Source organism: Xenopus laevis, chromosome 8L (assembly GCF_017654675.1).
Source record: "Xenopus laevis strain J_2021 chromosome 8L, Xenopus_laevis_v10.1, whole genome shotgun sequence".
Classification (NCBI taxonomy): Eukaryota; Metazoa; Chordata; class Amphibia; order Anura; family Pipidae; genus Xenopus; species Xenopus laevis.
The window spans coordinates 29,082,331-29,102,514 of NC_054385.1; the positions used below are offsets into that span (position 1 = coordinate 29,082,331).

The 20,184-nt window shown below is 37.1% G+C and overlaps 2 protein-coding genes across 2 annotated transcripts in view; both read left to right on the plus strand.

Annotated features, from left to right (window-relative positions):
- XB22063314.S (provisional ortholog of yrdC N6-threonylcarbamoyltransferase domain containing S homeolog) overlaps positions 1-20,184 on the plus strand; it is a 55,678-nt gene that overhangs the window by 33,737 nt on the left and 1,757 nt on the right. The window contains exons 2-9 of the mRNA XM_041572607.1: positions 13,594-13,776; positions 14,260-15,687; positions 15,935-16,027; positions 16,895-16,999; positions 17,346-17,455; positions 17,976-18,170; positions 18,625-18,787; positions 19,188-19,353. Coding sequence (XP_041428541.1) covers positions 13,629-13,776; positions 14,260-15,687; positions 15,935-16,027; positions 16,895-16,999; positions 17,346-17,455; positions 17,976-18,170; positions 18,625-18,787; positions 19,188-19,353 — 2,408 coding nt within the window. The 5' untranslated portion in view covers positions 13,594-13,628. The remainder of the gene's footprint in view (positions 1-13,593; positions 13,777-14,259; positions 15,688-15,934; positions 16,028-16,894; positions 17,000-17,345; positions 17,456-17,975; positions 18,171-18,624; positions 18,788-19,187; positions 19,354-20,184) is intronic.
- Positions 11,349-20,184, plus strand: part of LOC121393141 (threonylcarbamoyl-AMP synthase-like) — a 77,857-nt gene continuing 69,021 nt past the window's right edge. Inside the window, exon 1 of the mRNA XM_041572612.1 lies at positions 11,349-11,410. The gene's annotated coding sequence lies outside the window, so the exon portion shown is untranslated. The remainder of the gene's footprint in view (positions 11,411-20,184) is intronic.

Consider the following 20,184-nt stretch of genomic DNA (forward strand, 5'->3'; position numbering starts at 1 on the left):
GTGAACCCTGACTTCTTGATTTTGGTTTTGACTCTGGCTTTGGATATCGACTTTCGACTGAACTCTGCCTGCATCTGACCTTGGCTTGCTTTCCCGATTACGACTGAACTCCGCCTGCACCGACCACGGCCTGCCTTCCGACTATTCTTCTGCCAACTCCCTCTGATTACTTGTCTGCTACAGCTGGTGACACTCCTGCTGGACTTCGTTCTCCTCACATCTGGACTCTGGACAGGTGAGGCCTGACAGTTGCACTATGCTGGTGATTTTCCTTGAGTAATAAGTAGACAAGGGCTCACTGATGAGTAATAGTAATGTTATTGTTGCAGACAATAGAGCTGTGTCCTATGACCTTAATTCAGTTTTTAAGTCATTATTATTATCGTTATGATTATTAATGCTGAGACCAAGGTGTATATTGTTGTTAGAAATGGCTTCTGTTTATAATTCAAATAATGTTTGATTTTTTTTGAAATCCAATGAGTGAAAATCCCTCTGAGAACCATCTTTGTTTTTATGAGAGGCAGAAAAAGTAGCTGAAATGCTATGAGATTTTGATTAAAATGAGGTGATAAGCATTCTGAAGAAAGGTCAGGAATTTGAAAGAATCTAGTCAGGAGTCGCAGTAAAAACTTATGTATGATTTAGAGCATGGATTTACCCATGAGCCACATAAAATAAAAAAGGCTAGAGAGCAACACAAGCATGCAAAAGTCCCTGGTGGTGCCAAATATGGACTGTAATTGGCTAATGGTAGCCCTATGTGGATTGGCAGCCTACAGGAGGCTCTGTTTGGTAATACACATGGATTTTATACAACTAAAGCTTATCTCCAAGTCTGAAATTGAAAAATAAGCACCTGCTTTGAGAGCAACAGCTATGGGGTTGGTGAGCAATATGCTGCTCATGAGCCATTGGTTGGGGATCACTGCTTTAGAGCATATGAAATTTTGAAGGCAAGCTATCAGAGGATTCACCCCCAATCAGGCAGAACATGGCAAATTGTGATCAAAGCATATACAAACCTCATTAGCAGAGTTCTGTGATTCCAACTGGTTCAAGCAATGACAATGATGGCTTTGTGCCTTAAGCATAAGACAAAAGACAGGGCTGGAACTAGAGGTAGGCAGAAAAGGCCTAGAGCACAATGATGGCTCTTCTGCCTACCATCCCCTAGTGTGGCTCTTCTGTAAGTCTGGCATACTGAATCTCCCCACATCTAATGTGCTGCTGTCTCACTGGTGCAAACTCACTTGGTTTGGTGCACAAGTTGCACACGTGTTGGAAGGGCTTGCATTAAGCACCCTCATGCCCAGCACTGCCAGAGGGAAAAGTATCTGTACACAAGTATGTATAGCATGGTCTGCATACATGGACAAGCTCATAACTAGCAGCTCATAGCAGCAACATCCAGAACACAAAGAAGATGGGGTCATGGCAGGCTTTTTTATCGATCCCAGATATAAATAGTAATGATAATCATTGGATTATTTACAGATTTCCATAATGAGGTGGAAGGTGGAAACAGAGGAGACAACGGCTGAAGTGAATACTTTTCAAGACTATTCACCAAACCAGACTCAAGAAGCCTCCACTGGCTTAATAGGAAAATGCCATAAAATACTCCTGCACAGTCCACCAGGGTTCCAGAACGGGCAGGCCCAAATAGGTTGCTGAGAAGTTCTTGCACTTTACTCTCAGTTCATAAATAAGTCTCATTTGGTTTTTAAGTCTCCCAGTTAACAGTATAGTGATTAAGGCAGGCAGCTAATTTAGCCACATTGGTGTTGGTGAAGGGGAGCCAAATTCCTTCTCTGACCATTATAAATAGATTTGAACTCTCACTAAGCCAGTTATTAGGGCTGCACTGTGTCAATTGACAGAAACAATTCACTTCTTATCATCACTACCAGAGGGCCGGGGGAAACTGAAAATAAATGCATTCAAATGCAGTTGTGACACATTATCCTAAATAACTTGCATATACATAGAAGTACTGCATATGACTGTAGGAATTCACCCGTATCAGTATTTATCAATATAAAATGAACATATGTGGACTAATTGTCCTGGCCTAGTGAATTTACAGTCGGTATCATACGTCACAATCTTGTCTAATGATATGTAATCAAAAGCACATAGTTTGGCATTAAAGTTTCCCTACAGATGATACAAGATTAGCAGGTGTGTCAGAATTTAAAATAATGCTTCCTACAGTATGCAGAATTAAGCACCACAACCACATATTGTCTCAACATGAAACATATATTAAGGATCTTGCGTGTCTATCCTGGCAGAATGGAAAAACTGAATTGTACAGAGCTTGGCAGATACCCAAATAACCTATACTGATATACAACTTCAACCTGTTTGGAAAGTGATGGAAATTATTTGTGATATAAAATATCACTAAAGCGCCTGATTGAAGGGGTAGTTCACCTTTAAATTAACTTTTAAAATGATGTAGATGGTGATATTCTGAGACAAATGCAATCAAAAAAATGCAATTCTTTTTGTTATTTGCTTTGGAATTATTTAGCTTTTTGCTTAGCAACTCTCCAATCTGGAATTTCAGCAGCTTTAAGGAGGCTAGGGACCAATTTAGCCTAGTAGCCGGGCAGTGGTTTGAAAGACAGGCTGGGATATCACTTGGAGAAGGCCTGAAAACAAAGATAAGAAATAAGGAATTATAATAACAATACAATTGTAGCCTCACAGACAATAGGTAGCTTTAAAAAGGATTCTATAGAGAAGAAATCCTTGACAAAGGGCGTGACCCCGAAACGTTGCTCACTTCCGCATTAACGTGTGAGGGGTTCCTTGCTTGCAGCAGCCCTGTGTCCGTGGATTTCTTCTCTATTGATTCAATTGTGAGGTGGCCGAACCTCTACCACTGAGCACCAGACTTCGCATTTTTACACTGGGTGTGCGAGAGCCAGCTTTTGTTCTACAGCTTTTGTTCTTTAAAAAGGATTCTGTCACAGGAAAACGTGTTTTTACCAAATGCAATCAGTTAATAGTGCTCCTCCAAGCAGAATCCTGCATTAAAGGAGAGAGCTAGGCTTTAAAGGCAAACTAAAGTCTAACTAAAAAGTCTAGCTAGAAATGTTGTACATTATGTTTTGTGCTTCTGTACCAGCCCAAGACACCACAGCCATTTAGCAGGGAAGATCTGTGTCTCCAAAAGATGCCCCCAGTAGCTCCCCATCTTCTTTTCTGCTGATTCACTGCACATGCTCTGGCTGCTGCACTTACTGAGCGTAGGGACCCACTCACAATATACAGTACACATAGAATAGAAATGTGACAATATAAGGCTGATTAGTAATTAATACAGATAATTACTACATGGCAGCCAACAGAACCCATTGCAGCTAGCATCAGAATTGAATTATCAGCCCTTTAGCATCAGCATATATAACAGACTAACCTAATTTTCTGATTGATAATTTGCGACATCCCCCTAAGCTTAGCTTCTCAATAGCTGCTCAGAGGCCACTGAGCATGTGAGTGTCACAGACACTTTCCGAGATGGTGACCCCCTGTGACAAGTTTGAATCCTGGACTGGTATGCTGGTATATCAAATATCTCATTTTTGAGCCATATGATTTTTTGGTTTAGTTCTCCTTTAAAATCAAACAGATTTTGGAAAACATTTGACCAATTTTTTTAGAATATATTTGTGGCTTCATCTGGTTGGCTGCAATTCCATGTCAGCAGGAAATATCTATAAAGAAGAGGGAAGTATGTAGTAAGTAGATACATCTTGTAATTTCATACCTGGCAGATCTCCTTGTTTTAATGCTTGCATGGAGCACTCTATTTCCTGTATTCATGTGACTGATTCTATTTCCTATTTGGCAAACAACAGAAGCCGTGTCATGCTTTATGGCTGAGATTAATCAGGGCATCAGAACCTGTATCACCACAAGAGCGTTTACTGAATTATATGAGTGTCACCTACCTGAACTTTTCAGCAGTGGAATAACAAGTAATTGGACCCCACAGCAAACACCATTGGGCCCCTAAACGTATGCAGTTGAGATGTAGTTATGCAAAACAGTTTGTACTGTAGTATAAACTTAGCAAAGTTACATACCAAGTGATGACAACACAGAGAATTAACAGGGGCATGTACTGTAGATTGGTAATGTTTAAACATAGGGAAAACTCCACGGAATCCCCCCAATGAACGGCTTATTAGCAATTAATTAGTGGAACTATTTAATATTAACTGGTTATTGCAGAGTTTACGCCACTCGCGGCTTTCAAGTAAAAGAATTAGTGAGTTCCCTGAGCTGTATAAAAAAACCAATGATATAGAGTGAACCTTTAGTTCGTAAGCAACCCTCCTGCCTTCTAGCAGATTGTTTGTATAGCGCACCGAGAGCGGCATAGTCAAAAATTCGAATTACTACATAGATTGGTGGTCATGGGGGGGAGAGCCAGGAGTACTAACTTGTACAGGCCCCAAAGTGGTCTAATGATGGGGGGGCCTGTAGATTGAAGGAATAATCAGGAACTGGCCCACGTAAGATATGGATAATGTTTTTAATGGAAAAATAAGTTTATTATACCTCATTCCAAATCTATGGATTCTAGTTTTGATCAGACTTTTGTATTTAAAAAAAATCAGAAAAATTCAGATTTTGATAAATTAAATGTTGTGGCTTTTTAATGTTTAGTTCTTATTTTAATTAGTGGGTAAAGACTGAGAATTAAGTTGTGGCTCCACAGCACTTAATTCTGGGGATTTAATAATAATCCTTGGATCTATCTGCGCTAAATCCTTCGACTTCGATATTCGAAGTCGAAGGATTTTAATTCCCATTCGAATATCGAGGGTTAATTAACCCTCGATATTCGACCTTAGTGAATCGGCCCCTTACTGCCTGATCAAGGTGCACATGAGTGAGTTCCAGCAGGGCAGCATTTGCATCCCTCCAGACAGCATCAGGGGGCCTATTTATTAATGGTCAGATTTTAGTAGTTTTAGAGGTTTTTGAAACCACGACTAAACTTAGAAAACCCATGGGGGTTATTTACTAAAACTTGAGTTTATTAATTTTTTTTATTAAAACAAAGTTAACCAAACTCCTTCCATAAATTGAACTCATTTATCAATAATTTTCTCTCAAAAGTGGAACGAATATATATGCAACAAAATCAGGCTTAATGAGTATTTATATAAATCTCCAAAAATTGCTTTTTTCTTAAACCTTGACCAATAATTTTAAAGGGTTTAATAAATGGACCCCTAAAACTACAAATGTCATACATTTATTAAAAGATCTGAATAAAAAAAAGTACAAACGGAAAATAATCCTCTAAAAAAATATGAATACCTCAGACATTTCCCTAGTCAAAAAATCAAGACAAAGCTATTCATCTGTGGATGTAGGGTCATATAAGGCAGTGGAATGCAAAATACGTCTGTTTGAATGCTGTCCATTGTATGGAGATTATGTTTGGATTCTCTGGAAGCACCAAAAGATACAGTAATTGCTCTGTCCTGAAGCTGTAGATTATGCCAAGGAGAACCTTTTTTTTCCAATAGGATAAAGATACAAGATTCTGTTCAGAATTATGAATAGGTGCTTTTAAATTACTCAAATATCTGACAAAAATAATAACTCTAATAAAGGATCATGACGGACAGCTGTGAACTGCATGAGAATCTATTTTAAGGTTGTGATTCATGAATTTCAAATCCCTGCATTAGGCAATATGCAGAACACATAGATGCAGAGTCATGGAAATATTTGTCACAATGTGTTTACTAATCCCATTTTCTTAAGAAACACACCATAAAATACAGATAACAGAATTATAAGGAGTTTCTGGATAAACACTATTGTAAAATATAAGGATATTATAAGTCACAAGCAGTTCCATGACCATTTATTTATTATAATATACAAGCTTTAGAGTCATGTGACAAAAATGACATCACTACTCACTGTTTATAACTGATGACTTCACTAGTCACCGTTTATAAGGATATCATTTACAAGATATTCATGGCTTTATATGCAGATATGTTAAGAGGATGTTCTGTGCAATTAGCTTATTAAATGTTCATACCTACAATAAAAATAGACAATCTTACCCTTTAAATAAACTTCCAGCAGCAAAAAGAAGCAAGCAACCAGTCCACCATGTCCCTTACCAGCTATTTGTGCTCTTCAAATTTAAGATTTCCCTAACTGCCAATCACAAAAACAATGTGTCAAGATAAACTTTCACCATGTTCCTATATGACTCTTGAAGGCGTTTTGAATAGAAGTTGGGTTGTTTTTTTTTTAAAGATGTTGCATATGTAACTTCAGCTTAAACTCAGCATCTGTATGTGATACAGTTCAATGCATCTTACAGTGTCCAAGCTAGTACCCAATAGTGGCCAACGTGCTGAAAAGTGAAATGGAAATCACATTTGTTTACACTTGATCCCACCTTCTTTGGTTCTTCAAACAATTGCGGGAGAAGGAGGAGTTAGTTTCAGTTCCTAGGCCACGATTAAACTCCATGAATGAACTGCTTCTTATCAATAAACCTGAGACTAAAAGCAAATATGTGTAGAAGGGAGGGGTTGTTTATACAGAGCTCATTACAGCTACTTACCTTTATTACAGGAAGGAGGTTGTAAAAGGACACAAGAGCAAAAACAATGATCAGTGATTCATAATAAAAAAGTCAATATAATAAAGTTTTTTTTAACATATGCAACACTTCGGTTGACTTTTAGTATGGTGTAAGACTACTGAAGTCTAAAACAATTTCCAATTGGTCTTTTATTTTATTCCTTGTGGTAAGATAGTAAAATGAGGGTTTGAAAAAGACTTTTTGTCTAAGTGAAACCTGCCTCACTACTAGTTGAATTCAGAAGAAGTTAATTCAAGCCTGGTTTATAGCAGAAAAATTGCCTTCTGACACCCAAAATGGCAATCGGACCAGTCCCTGGACTAACTTTGTACTTTGTAAACGTTTTCAATTATTTACACTTTTTTATTCTAAAGATAGGAATTTAAACTGTAATCTGGTTGCTATGGGTTAATTACCATAGCAACCAGGAAGCAGTGTTGTAAATCAAGTAACACAATGAACAGTAGACAAAAACAAGCAATACAAAAAATGAATGCGAGTTGTGGAATTTCACTCTAGAGCACTGTGGCGACCTCTTAACTTCCCTTAAGGAGAATTCAACCCTTAATTAAAAAAAACTCTACCCCCCTACCCTACGTAGACACCTCTCCCTCCTCTTTCCCAGCCCTAGCTGCCCCCCCCTCCAGGGGAAATGCCCCTAACTTTTTACTTACCCCTCCGTGCAGATTCAGGATCACAGTTCAACGCAGCCATCTTCCGGGTATTTGGTAATTAGACTGAGACCGGCAAAGCGGCGCATGCACAGTTGGAAGCAATTTCCCGGTTTGCGACAACTGCGCATGCCATCTAAATCTACGGGAAATTGCAATGCGCCAGAAGAAGACACGAGACCGGAAGATGGCCTGCCGTGAACTACGATCCCTGAATCTGCACTGAGGGGTAAATAAAAGTTTGGGCCATTTCCCGCGGGGTAGCAGCTAGGCTGGGGGGGAAGGGTTTTTTTTTAGTAAAGGGGTTTGAATTCCCTTTAAAAACAGGGAGTGGTCAACACTGGCTTCCATTATCAGCCCTCCACCATGTAGACCACAACAATTCTGTTGCACAGCACTGCTTTACATCATACTAAATGTTCATTTAAAGTTGAGCAACCCCTTTAAGATGTAAGATATTGATGTTTACCCTTGAGTCAAGTGAAGAAATAAGTGGCTAGACTGTTACCATACATAACTTTTTTAATGTATTAAAATAATATTGTTAACAATCATATAAATCAGAGTATATACAGGTATAGGATCTATTATCTGAAACCCAATATCCCAGCAAGCCCCCTACTTACAGGAAGGTCATCTCCAATAGCTTCCATTTTAATCAAATTTCTAAAAATAATTTCCTGTTTCACACTATAATAAGAAGACTTAGCTTGTACTTGAACCCAACTAGACAGAATAATGCTTATTAGGGTCAAAAATCCTATTGGATTTAATCAATGTTTACATTATTTTTTTTAACAGACTAAAGATATAGAAAGATTTTGTTATCCAGAAAACCCCAGATCCCAAGTATTCTGGATAACAGGTCCCATAACTGTATATTTTTTGTAAATATACTAAATGCTGTTTTCTCAGTTTTCCAGCAGATGCAAACTAAGATCTATCTCCATAACAAACTAGTTATCTCTCGATAACAGAGATCAGATCTCAACCAATAATGTATGTGCCAATTTGTACATTTAATAATATAATAATTATAAACTACTTGGGAATACATTGCTAATTATTCTTACTAAATTAGGAAACCCTCCCGGCATTGTCTTCTTTAGCTGAACTGACAGCGGTAATGGGAGTTAAAGCGTTGTGCCTTGCAAAGAGTCCTGTGTACATTGTACAGGTATATAAGATCACTTATCCAGAATCCCATATCAGAAAGCTTTAAATTACAGGAGGAAGGTCATCTTCCTTAGTGCTCATTATGAGCAAACAACTATAATTTGTATTTTATTTTTAACTGTCCTACTTTTCAAACTTGGCAAAACAAACCTATTGGGTTTAATGTTTAAATTATTTTTAAAGTGTAAAGAACAAAATTATGAAAAATACCCATTTCTGGAAACCACAGGTCCCGAGCATTCTGGATAATAGGTCCCATACCTTATATATTTTCCAAATATGGGATACATCTAATTAATACATATGACTGATATTGCAATTTAATTATATGTATTATGCTTATGCTTTATACTTAAAAGACATGTAAACCACCTCAGCACAAATGTGTGCATAATAGTTCAGAGTGCCCTACTAAGCAAGTAAGTCGTTTATATTGCAACGTACCAGCAGATGGTGCTGCTGTTTGAAATTCATTATAGTAGCAGGGTTAAAACTGCTAATAATAAACTAAAAAAGTGTTAAGATTAGCACTCTAAACATACTTATATTAAATATATTGTGAATGTTTATATATTACATAAGTATATCTATAGCTTTATGCTTTTTAGTGTCACAGAACTCCTTAGTAACTATAATAGCTTTATATTTTACAATAGTGGAGCATTATTCCCTATATATATACCTCATAGGGGCACATGCTTAGTTAAAATAATGGCAAACATGGTATCATACTAGTTATGGTTATAAAAAGACACCCAGTCACCAAATTCAGCCCTAATTCCCCATTACCTCCCAGTGAAATGGGAAGTAAAGTGAAAAAAATATAAATTTCCACAGTAATAATAAATATTAAAATAAGCTGAGGTTAATGAAAGAAAGAAAATGATTACATGTAACATTAAGAATATAGGCATTAACAGCTGCAAAGCCACTGATATTAACACGTGTTGGTGAATACATTGCAAGTCTAAGGAGAGCAGTTTCATTGCCATGTTTTTGGGCTACTTAAAAACAACAAAAAGTGTAAAGTACCCACAAGAGCCCCCTGTGCCATTACCCTGAAGGGGAAACCGAGCTGTAGAAACAAGAGAAGCAACACAATGGTTCTTAGTATGATGTCATTTCCCAAACGTTGCATCCCATCAAGTTTAACCAGTTTCCTAGGAATATTTCCTGTTTTTTTTTTACTGATCTAATGGAAACATTTTCAGTTTACTTCAGCGATGGGAAATTTCCCATGTGATTACCAATAGTGACAGAACCAGTTCCTGGATCAAGTTGAATAGAACTCGTATCCTGCCAAAACAATCACCTTCTTTCATTTGCTAAAAGGACAAGTGATCCTTAATTTGTTTCGGGCAGAGAGTTTCTCTCACTGCAAATACAGATATGGGGACATGTTATCTTGTTGCCTCACAAAGCAATCTTTATTTTTGTTGGATACCGGGTCACTGACCCCCATTTGAAAGCTGAAAAGAGGCAGAAGAAAAAGAGTAATAATTCAAAAACTATAAAAAAAAAAACCAGCAATAAAGACCAACTGAAAAGTTGCTAAGATAAGACATTCTATAACATGCTGACAGTTAACATAAAGGTTAAACTAGCTCTTTGAATTAAAAACTGGACAGATTTGGGTTCAGTTATTTGCCCTTTCTCTCAATAAAACAGTAGGAGGTTCAGCAGAGGGTTTAATGGAAATGGACTTCATGTAGCTTTGTGGGAGGGGGACAAAATGCTCAACATTTCCCTCAATCAAGATAAACGCCCCACCAAACTCCCCAGTCCTTTCATATAACACATCTATAACGCTATAAAACATGTGCCGCTGCACTTTCAAGTGATTGTCCCCCCAGTCATTTTACAGCACCAGGAGCATGGCAGCAATTCCTATTGACTTTAAATGGGGGGGGGGATTTTAAAAGTTCTGTCCCTTTCTGTGCTGCCAAACCTGACTGAATTACAGCATGTGGTATATATGTGTTTGTGCATATTTAATAGGGGGAAAGGGGACAAACCATTGTAAGATACAGGTATGAGATCTGTTATCCAGAAACCCATTATCCATATTCTATGGATCTTTGTGGATAACAGGTCTCCAGATAACGGATCCCATACCTGTGTAATTAATCATTATTAGAACAAAACAGTCCTATTGGGTTTATTTAATGTTTAAAGGAGAACTGACCCCGTACCAAAAAAGCCCCCCTTTAACTGCCGGGCATTGCCCCTCCCCCCCCGCCCTCTACCTCCCCACACTGTGCATTAGTAAAAAAAAACCTTGATAAAATCTGACCCTAAAATGCAGAGCAGTGCAGCGGAGGTCCATGGCATCATCTTCCAATGCCTTCGTATTCTTCTTTTTTGACTAATTCACAGTGTGGGGAGGAAGAGGGGAAGGGGGGGGGGCAATGACAGGTAGTTAAGGGGGATTTTTTTGGTACAAGGTTTTAGTTCTCCTTTAAATTAATTTCAAGTAGACTTATTGTATGAAGATCCAAATTACAGAAAGATATCTTATCCAGAAGCCCAGGTCCAGAGCATTCTAGAAAACAGGTTCTATGCCTTTACTAAAAAAAAGCAACATTTTAAAGAGAATGTATTATTTTATCAGCTCCTTTATAGCAATAAAATAGAAATAATAATTATCAGAATGTCCCAAGCAGACATCATACAATGTAATGCCCTGCAGGGAGTACATATGAGAGAGGGAAATGAAGTCATTTAATGAGAACCTTGACTGATACTGATCAGAGAAGGAAATGCAGGTAAAATGGAAATACCAGTAGTTCATTAGGTAAGCAGGTATGGCTCCTCCCAGTCCCTAGAGAGAATATAACCTGCCACTGACACTCACAAGGCACTGACTTCTACACTGGGGAGACTGAGAAACTTGCAGCACCCGACTGGAGAATCACTGCTGGTAAGTCAGAAACAGCAGAGAGTAGGAACTAATCCTCTTTAGAAATGAAAATGTATCTGTAAGATCTCCTGAATATCTTTCTTATATGTTACAATGTAATTTCACTGTATTATTATATACTATCCATGTACTTTTATTATGTTTAGAACTCTAACTCAAAATGGTTAGTTTTATATTTTATTACAATAAAAATGATAGAATGATACACAAATGTTCCTTGAATGGCAACAGATAAAACATAACTATAATTTTGCATCAACAGCATTCTAACCAGTTATAATTTATAAGTATGATATATATGGCATCCATTATCTGGAAAACCATTATCCAGAAAGTTACAAATTATGGGAAGACTATCTCCCATAGACTCTATTTTAAACAAATAATTCATGTTTTTTCTTTAAAAAAAAATGATTTCCATTTTCTCTGTAATGATTATAGAATACCTTTTTTTAACCCTAACTAAGACATAATTAATCCTTATTGTAGGCTAAATAATCCTATTGGGTTTAATAAATGTTTAAATGGTATTTTAGTAAACCTAAGGTATGACGATCCAAATTACAAAAAGATCCCTTTTCTGGAAAACTCCTGGTCCAGAAGATTCTGGATAACAGGTCTCATACCTGCACCTGTATTTTGTCATACATGAAGTAAATCTACTTCCTAAATACTGTTTCCCTCTATAACTTTATAATTACCCAAAAAGATGTATTCAAGTTATCATAAACCTACAGACATTTACATTCTGCTTGCTGATGGCATGAAGAATCGACATGCAGAATCAGCACAGATATAAAAAAGTATTTTTTACTTCATTCCAGTCTAACATAGAGCTGGTGATTTGTAATTGCAACCATAACTACAAGCTGATACATGTATGTTGTAATCATTTTTATAAGTGCTCTTTAAAGAGAAAGTATTAGCCAATACTTTGCACTATTATGCTTGTAAAACCTTTATATATATTATATACATTATTCTTATATATTTGGGGGTTGTACAATTTGTCAGAATTGAGTCTGATTAGGGAGGAGGCATATAGGCATGAATTACTTGCACAGAATGGCAGATATTTACAGGAAAAATGAACACTAACTTTAGCCTGAACAATACTGGGCAGAACTAAATATTTGCCTTAATTCAAATTAAATGCACAGAACATGTAATGGATCTGCAATTAATGATACAACTGCTGCCCATCAGTAACCAACTGTAATATCCAATGGTGTTGGATTTATAAAGATCTGTAGTTTCCCTTAGGGAGGCAAAGAAGCTCTTCCCTTGGTTTGGTATTTCCCTTTTCTGTATAAGTTAAATTATACAGGACTGGGTCATTAGCTTAGAGACGGAAGGGATAGTTGATGTCTAATATCAATAAGGTAAAACTGATATGATATGTAACTATGTGTATTTTTATGGTATTAAGGAGCATTCACTTCAGCTGGAAATTGTATGTATGTACTTAGTAATTCCAATTGTATTTATGGATCTATATTTTTATTTATATTGTGCTACTTGTGCTTGCAGCTGTGCATTACAATAATCAGGGGTCAATACAATAATAAAATACAAAAATATAAAAGTACAGTTTCATTCAAGATTAAGGGTTAAAGAGACAAGAGGACAGAGGTCCCTGCCCCGTAGAGCTTACAATCTTAGTGGGTGGGTATTTTACAGACACAATTAGGAAACCAGTAAGTGCTGCTGTTTACATTGTATTACAGGTATGGAATCTATAGAAATCTGTTTCCAGAAAGCCTCAAATCCAGTAAAGCCTTTCCTCTTAATTTCCCTCTGGCAACATCATTTCCCCAGTATTCCAAATACAGTTATGGGACCTGTTATGCAGAATGCTTGGAACCTGGAGTTTTCTGGATCTTTGTGTAATGTTAATCTCCATACTTTAAATCTATTTAAAAAAACAATTCAAGCATTAAATAAACCCAACAGGATTGTTTTGCCTCCAATAAGGATTAATTATATCTTAGTTTGGATCAAGTACAATGTACTGTTTTATTATTACAGAGAAAAGGTACTCATTTTTTAATATTTAAGCTATTTGATTAAAATGGAGTCTATGAGAATTATTTGTAATATTTTTAGGATAAAAGATCCTATATTTGATATTGTTGGTTAAGAAACTCAATTGAAAAAAAAATGTTTCTTGCATATATTTTCAGATTTCTCTACACATTGTACTCAACACAAGAAGATTATGGAGGGGTTCCCTTCAGTGTTTTATAGTGAACCTGCTGTTCTTGGGCTCCTGGCGAATGCCGTCAGTGCCTTCCTGGTCTGCATGCAAAACTTCTTCTTTTTCAACACGTCTATAGTTCCTACTGGAGTGGACAACATTCTTGCAGGTAAATCTAAAAGATCAGGGCAGATGAATTGTTAAATGATAGTTCAGGAGATTAGAACACCTAAGAGATAATTTGAGAATTAAAAAGGAACACTGTGATAAACCATCCCAACACAATAGCAGTTCAAGGAAGTTTCAAATTGCAAGTGAATCTGAAACCTTTTTAGAGATTACATAAAAAAACGCTTAAGGGAAATAATTCTACATTCGATAATACAAATGGACAATAAAGATTAAAGTAAGGTACAGAAGTAAAACAAACACTAATTTACAGTGGTGTAACTTGATGTTATTGGGCCCCACAACAAATTAAATTTAGGGCCCTAAAATATTGATAAGTTGGCCTATTCTACCGTGATATATAAAATTGCTCTTTAATTGGGGCCTCACTGGACACTTCTGTGCCCTCCTGCAACCGCAGGGTTTGCATCCTCAGTAGTTACGTCCCTGCTAATGTCTTGCTTCTGTTTTTTTCTTATTGCAGGAGTACATCTGATCCTGATTGGTGGCATAGCACAGCTTGTAGCCGGATTTCTGTCCTTTCGAAAGTATGACCATCTTAGTGGCACTTCCTTCATTGCATTCTCAGCATTGTGGAGCAGCTATGGTGCCACCCGCATTGTAGTTGGAAGAGATGCCATTATGCCACTCACCAGTAATGCATCAAGTGTTGCTACGCTTCCTGTCAATGAGAGCGCAGTAGCAGGGCTGGTCGCATATATTTGTATTGCATTCATCCTATCTTTCTGCTCTGCCACAGTCAATTATATTATGCCCTTTGTATTTGGTGCAATCACCCTAACACTGATATTTGAAGCTGTGGGGCTGTTTGGGCACTGGGCACTAGTAGTATCGGGAGTCATTGAGTTAATTATAGTTTTGTGTGGACTGTATGGAGCTGCAGCTCTTCTGCTGAAGGGAATCACTCAGAGATATGTCCTACCAGGCTTTGGTAATGCTCTCTTCAACGTCCTTCTCCTAGGATCAGCAAACCGTAGTTCATCTTCCACAGCAGGAGAAGAGAAGAAGAAAAATACAAAGTATGCTGAGCCCATGGCTCTAGGTTACCTGTGTGACACCATATCTCCCTTCATTATGGCATTCTATAGCTTTGGGTATATTCAGTCATTTTATGTGGGTGCCATATGGGTCAGCATTAATGTGCTCTCTCAGCTGTGCTCCAGTTATTACAGCTATCTCCGAGACGATGTTTACCATGCCACAAAATTTGCATTCCATGGAACATTCTGGCTGGTCAAAGCCTGGGAAGAATTTATCTTAACAGTAGCACTGACGTCAGGAACTGGAGCCAAGAGTAGAGAAGCTTTGGTTGGTGACTGGTTCTTTCTGGCAGCTGCTTGTTTATTCTGCTTCATGTCTTTAAATAAAGAACTGCTCGAATTAACCCACAATATTTCATTTGCCTTGATGATGGTGTCCACGATACAGCAGATACCAAGCCGTGGTGAATATATATTCTTTGGGGTTACCTGTAGCATATTTACAGCAGTTTCCCTCTACACCACTTTTGCCACTCTGGTTAATTCAATAGCAGAGAAAGTCCTCATCCCAATTGGCAACATAGTCATGTCAAGTGCAAAATTTCAGGACATTTTGGCTCTGGGCAGGCGTTGTCTGGGAAAAGACTTAAGCAAAATTGAAAATCCTTCCTCCCGAGCTTCTGATCCTCTGTTCTACCTTTGCAATGGCCTGGCATCCCTTGCAGCCATTCAGAACACCTTAATGGATCCTACCCAGGCCTACCTCTCAATTCCTTGGGTTCTGATACCTGGTGCCATAATGCAGCTGTATGTCTGCAGAATTGATGTCCAAGGAGGTAGAAGATTCGGCTCGGTCCTGCCTTTCTGCTACACCGCTGTATGGGCGACTTGGGTCTGGCTGCGTTTTGCAGGTAATTTTTTTATTATAATAATTGTAACACACACACCACACATAGAGCAAAATGACTACTCACCCTTTGTTCTTGTCTTTTGTTAACATACCTGAATATTGTGCTGTATAATTTCACATCATTTAATTGTAAACCCTTATTTTTTAATACTGTATATACCGTTTCACATGCAATGGCACATTATGATATGAAATATATAGATATTACACCACTTAATGCAAATTATAATGGCTTTTCTTCTCTCTAGGACCTTCCCTTGGGATCACAGCAAATAGTGATGGAGGATTCACAGCTGGTGCCATTGCTTTCCTCATAATCAACATATTCCTGATTGCTCTAGGTATGTGTAAGCACATGGCATAACTACTGTGTGAAAGTAATGATATAAAGCAACATTCCATACAGCAAAAATGCTACAGACTAATGTATGCATATAAAAAGTAATGCAACCCCCTATTATGATATATATCATAAAATATTAGAAACCATTGAAGAGTCCTTTCCCATATATCAGACAAAGATTACAGGACAACTGTTTTCATAGATTAGTGTATATGTTAAGTTTATTGGGTTTATTTAATGTTTAAATATTTTTTTAGTAGACTTAAATTATGGAGATCTAAATTACAGAAAGATCCCTTATCCCAAAAGTCCCAGGTCCTGAGTAATGTAGATAACAGGTCCATTACCTATACAAGGTACTATTTTATAATTACAGTGAAAAAGGAAATCATTTTTAAAAATCTTAATTATTTGATTAAAGTGGAGTCCATGGGAGATGACCTTCCTGTAATTCGAAGCTCTCTGGATAATGGGTTTCTGGATAACGGATCCCATACTTTATTTATATAGCAAAACATTTACACAACACTTAGAGATTGTCCATCATCATATCAGTTCCAACCCCAGTTGGTCCCTATCACATCACACACTATGGTGAATATCATCAGATATTAAACTCCTTGCCCAGTTTGGAATCACCCCCACTGACACGATATAGTAGTGCTAACCAATGAGCCAGCATGAGAGGGTGAGTTGCTGCTGCTGATGTTCTGTCTGACTGGTGTTTTAGAGAATGTATCAGCTGACTGAAGCTTGAAATGAAGTTAGTATGAAAATATATTCTATATTTGTGTAACCAGTCTAATAAATGCCAAAATCATATCTGGTTAATAAGTTAATACTTATTTTATCTATTTGCCTACAGCTGCTCAGGCCAACTTTGTCCAGTTCCTCGTCACACTCGTTATGGAGGTGGTAATTGTCTGTTTCCTTCTCTTTACCTTGGAAAGACTTCCCCTTCCACTTGAGAGTAAGTATTGCAACACACAAAATAATAACATGCTCATTACATGTAACAGACATAGCAACACGATGCTATGTGTAGGAAAGACATTTCTTATACCACTTGAGTCTAGTGATTGGAGAGAAAGTCATACAAGTATGGGAATATAATGAATCCTTATTGGAAGAAAACCCAGCCTATTGTATTATTGTATTATTTTCTAGTAGAGGAGTATGGAGATCGAAATTACAATAAGATCCCTTATCCAGAACACCCCAAGTCTTAAGCATTCTAAATAACATGCCGCATACCTGTATACAGTTTTTTTTGTGACTGCAACTAAACACTAATATTTTCTACTCTCTTACTTTAGTTGCTGTGCTTTCAGTCTTCAGTATCCTCTGCCTTTACGGTTTTCTGGCTTCTTTTGCCAACAGCCTGTTCAACAAAGAGCTCATATTGATGGGACCTGCTATCTTTAAGGTACTTCAAAAATAAAGTGCTAAACAATAGAATGTGGTTATATCCTGATACTTTATTCATTCTTTATTCATGGGGCATTCATTCTGGACTGTTGTAGAACAGTATATAGGAAAAATATTCATTATACAACTAGCAGATGCAAGGTTTATTCTAGGGATGCACCGAATCCACTATTTAGGATTCTGTAGAACCCCCGAAGGGGGAAAACATATATTTACTTCCTTGTTTTGTAACAAAAAAGTCACAAAACTTCATATGCAAATTAGGATTCAAATTCAGTTCGGCCAGGCAGAAGGATTTGGGCGAATCCGAATCCTGCTGAAAAAGGCCGAATCCTGGATTCAGTGCATCCCTAGTTTTTTGTGCCAGGGGGGATTGCCAGAGATATTTGCCATAAGCATAAGTATATATTAAATCTTTTCAATCACTGGGAAATAGCAATGGGCTGTTAAAACTATCAAACCAACTACTTGTATTTGTATTGATTGATCATATTGATTTTATGTATTGTTTTTTGTAGAAGCAAGAGCCAAAAAAAATGGAGGAAGGTGTAAGCTCTTGTATCTTACCAAAGTCCCACCGTACAAGCAGTTTGAGGACAATTGCTAATATGCTTGATAATGGAGGAGTGTGTGGAATTCCCACTGACACTGTCTATGCACTGGCAGCTTCCTGCAAGCACCCAGAAGCTATCAACAGGATTTACTCCATCAAGGTAAGTAGCCATCATGAACTGTAAGTGATTTTGTCTACACACAATAAAATACTTGCTGTAGGAAGTATAATGCTTTCCAATTTTCCTACTGAAAGAAATGCTGTCCCTAAGCATCATGCTAGCCAGAGTGTGCTCTAACTGTATCAGAACATATTATCTAACTCATATTAAAGGTGTGGTTCAACTTAAGTTACTGTAACTTTTAGTTATGTTATAGAATGGCCAATTCTATGAAACTTTTCAACTGGTCTTTATTTTTTTTTATATTTTTTTCTAATTATTTGCCTTTTTTTCTGACTCTTTCCAGTTTTCAAATGGGGGGGTCACTGACCCTTTCTAAAAAACAAATGCTCTGTAAGGCTACAAATGTATTGTTATTGCTACTTTTTATTACTTTTTATGCAGACCTTCTCCTATTCATATTGCATTCTATATATGTTGGATTCTTTTATAGGAACGCCCATCAGAAAAGCCTATCTGTATCTGCATTTCCAACCTTGACCAGCTGAGGGTCATCAATCCCCCGTTCAGCCCCTTGCTGTGGAACTTCATGGATCTTGTATACCCTGGAGGCATAAGCTGCATAGTACAGAAAGGAGAATGGCTCAAAAAATTAGGTATGTGAATATTTCTTTTTATTATCTGTTGAAAATGGTCACTTTCACAAAAAATCAACTGAGTGTATGAAATTTAAACCCAACATATACCATCAAACATTGTGTCCAGTGCCTGCGATAAATACAAGAACAGGCCAATTGATGAGCACAAAAATGATTTTCTAAATAATTAATAAACACAGTCAGTAGTCATTTACTTTTCTTAGATTTTATTGGCAAATGAACATCTGGGATTTATTCTGCCTTAATAAGATTGGATTGTAAGTCTTCCCTTTTCACATCTGTAGGCAATCTCCCTAATATATCTCATTTGGCAATTGGGAATCAATATATTTCTAATAGCGGACATCACTTCAACAGCCACAGGACTTTTACTGATTATTCTTCAATTGTGTTCCAGGTGTCGGTCCTGCCTATGAAACAGTCGGAACTAATGACTCCATCATGATAAGGGTCCCAGACCACACAGTCACCGCTCATCTCACAGACATGACTGGGCCTTTAGCTATCACATCGGCCAATCCAAGTGGAGAAAGTGATAGCACCCATCATGATATGGTGATAACGTAAGTGAAGTCAAAATTTAACTACTACAGGTGTGGAACCTTTTATCCAGAATGCTCGGGACCTAGGGTTTTCTGGATAAGGGATATTTCTGTAATTTGGACATCCATACATTAAGTCGGTTATTTACTAAAAACGAAAAATCGAATCAATCTCATTTTATTTATTAAAGCAAAGTTGACCAAACCCCCTTCCAGGAAATTGAACTCATTTATCAACAGTTTTTCTCGAAAAAGTCAGAGCGACAAAATCAAGCGTCAATTTGTATCGTACGATTGATGCTCTGTATACTCGACTTTATCAAATTTTTGCTGCTGACTTCTACGTGACTTAGACAGGTTTTAGATGGAGTTTTTTTCAGATTTTTAGCAGCTTTGTGGTATAATAAATCTCTAAAAATTTTATTTTATTTCCACAAATAATTCAAGTTTAACCTTGACCAGATAAATACGAACTTTAAAAAATGGGCCTCTAAGTCTTAAAAATAATTCATTATATCTTAGTTTGCATCAAGTTTAAGGTACTGCTGCTTAATTATGGAGAAAAAGGAAATCATTTTTAAAAATCTGAATTATGTAATTGAAATGGAGTCTAGGGGAGATGGCCTTCCCATAATTTGGAGCATTTGGAGCATTCTGGATAATGGGTTTCTGTATAACAGAAGTCATACCTGTACTATTAAGAATTGTCAACACATGTGCAATTATGTAGCAATGACCATGTTAATGTTTTTAAAATATAAGGGTACCAAAGACTTAGTTACAACAAAGCAGCCCTTATCTCATTTGTGTACTTTTTTTGTGACCTACTAAATACCCTAATAATGGAAAAAC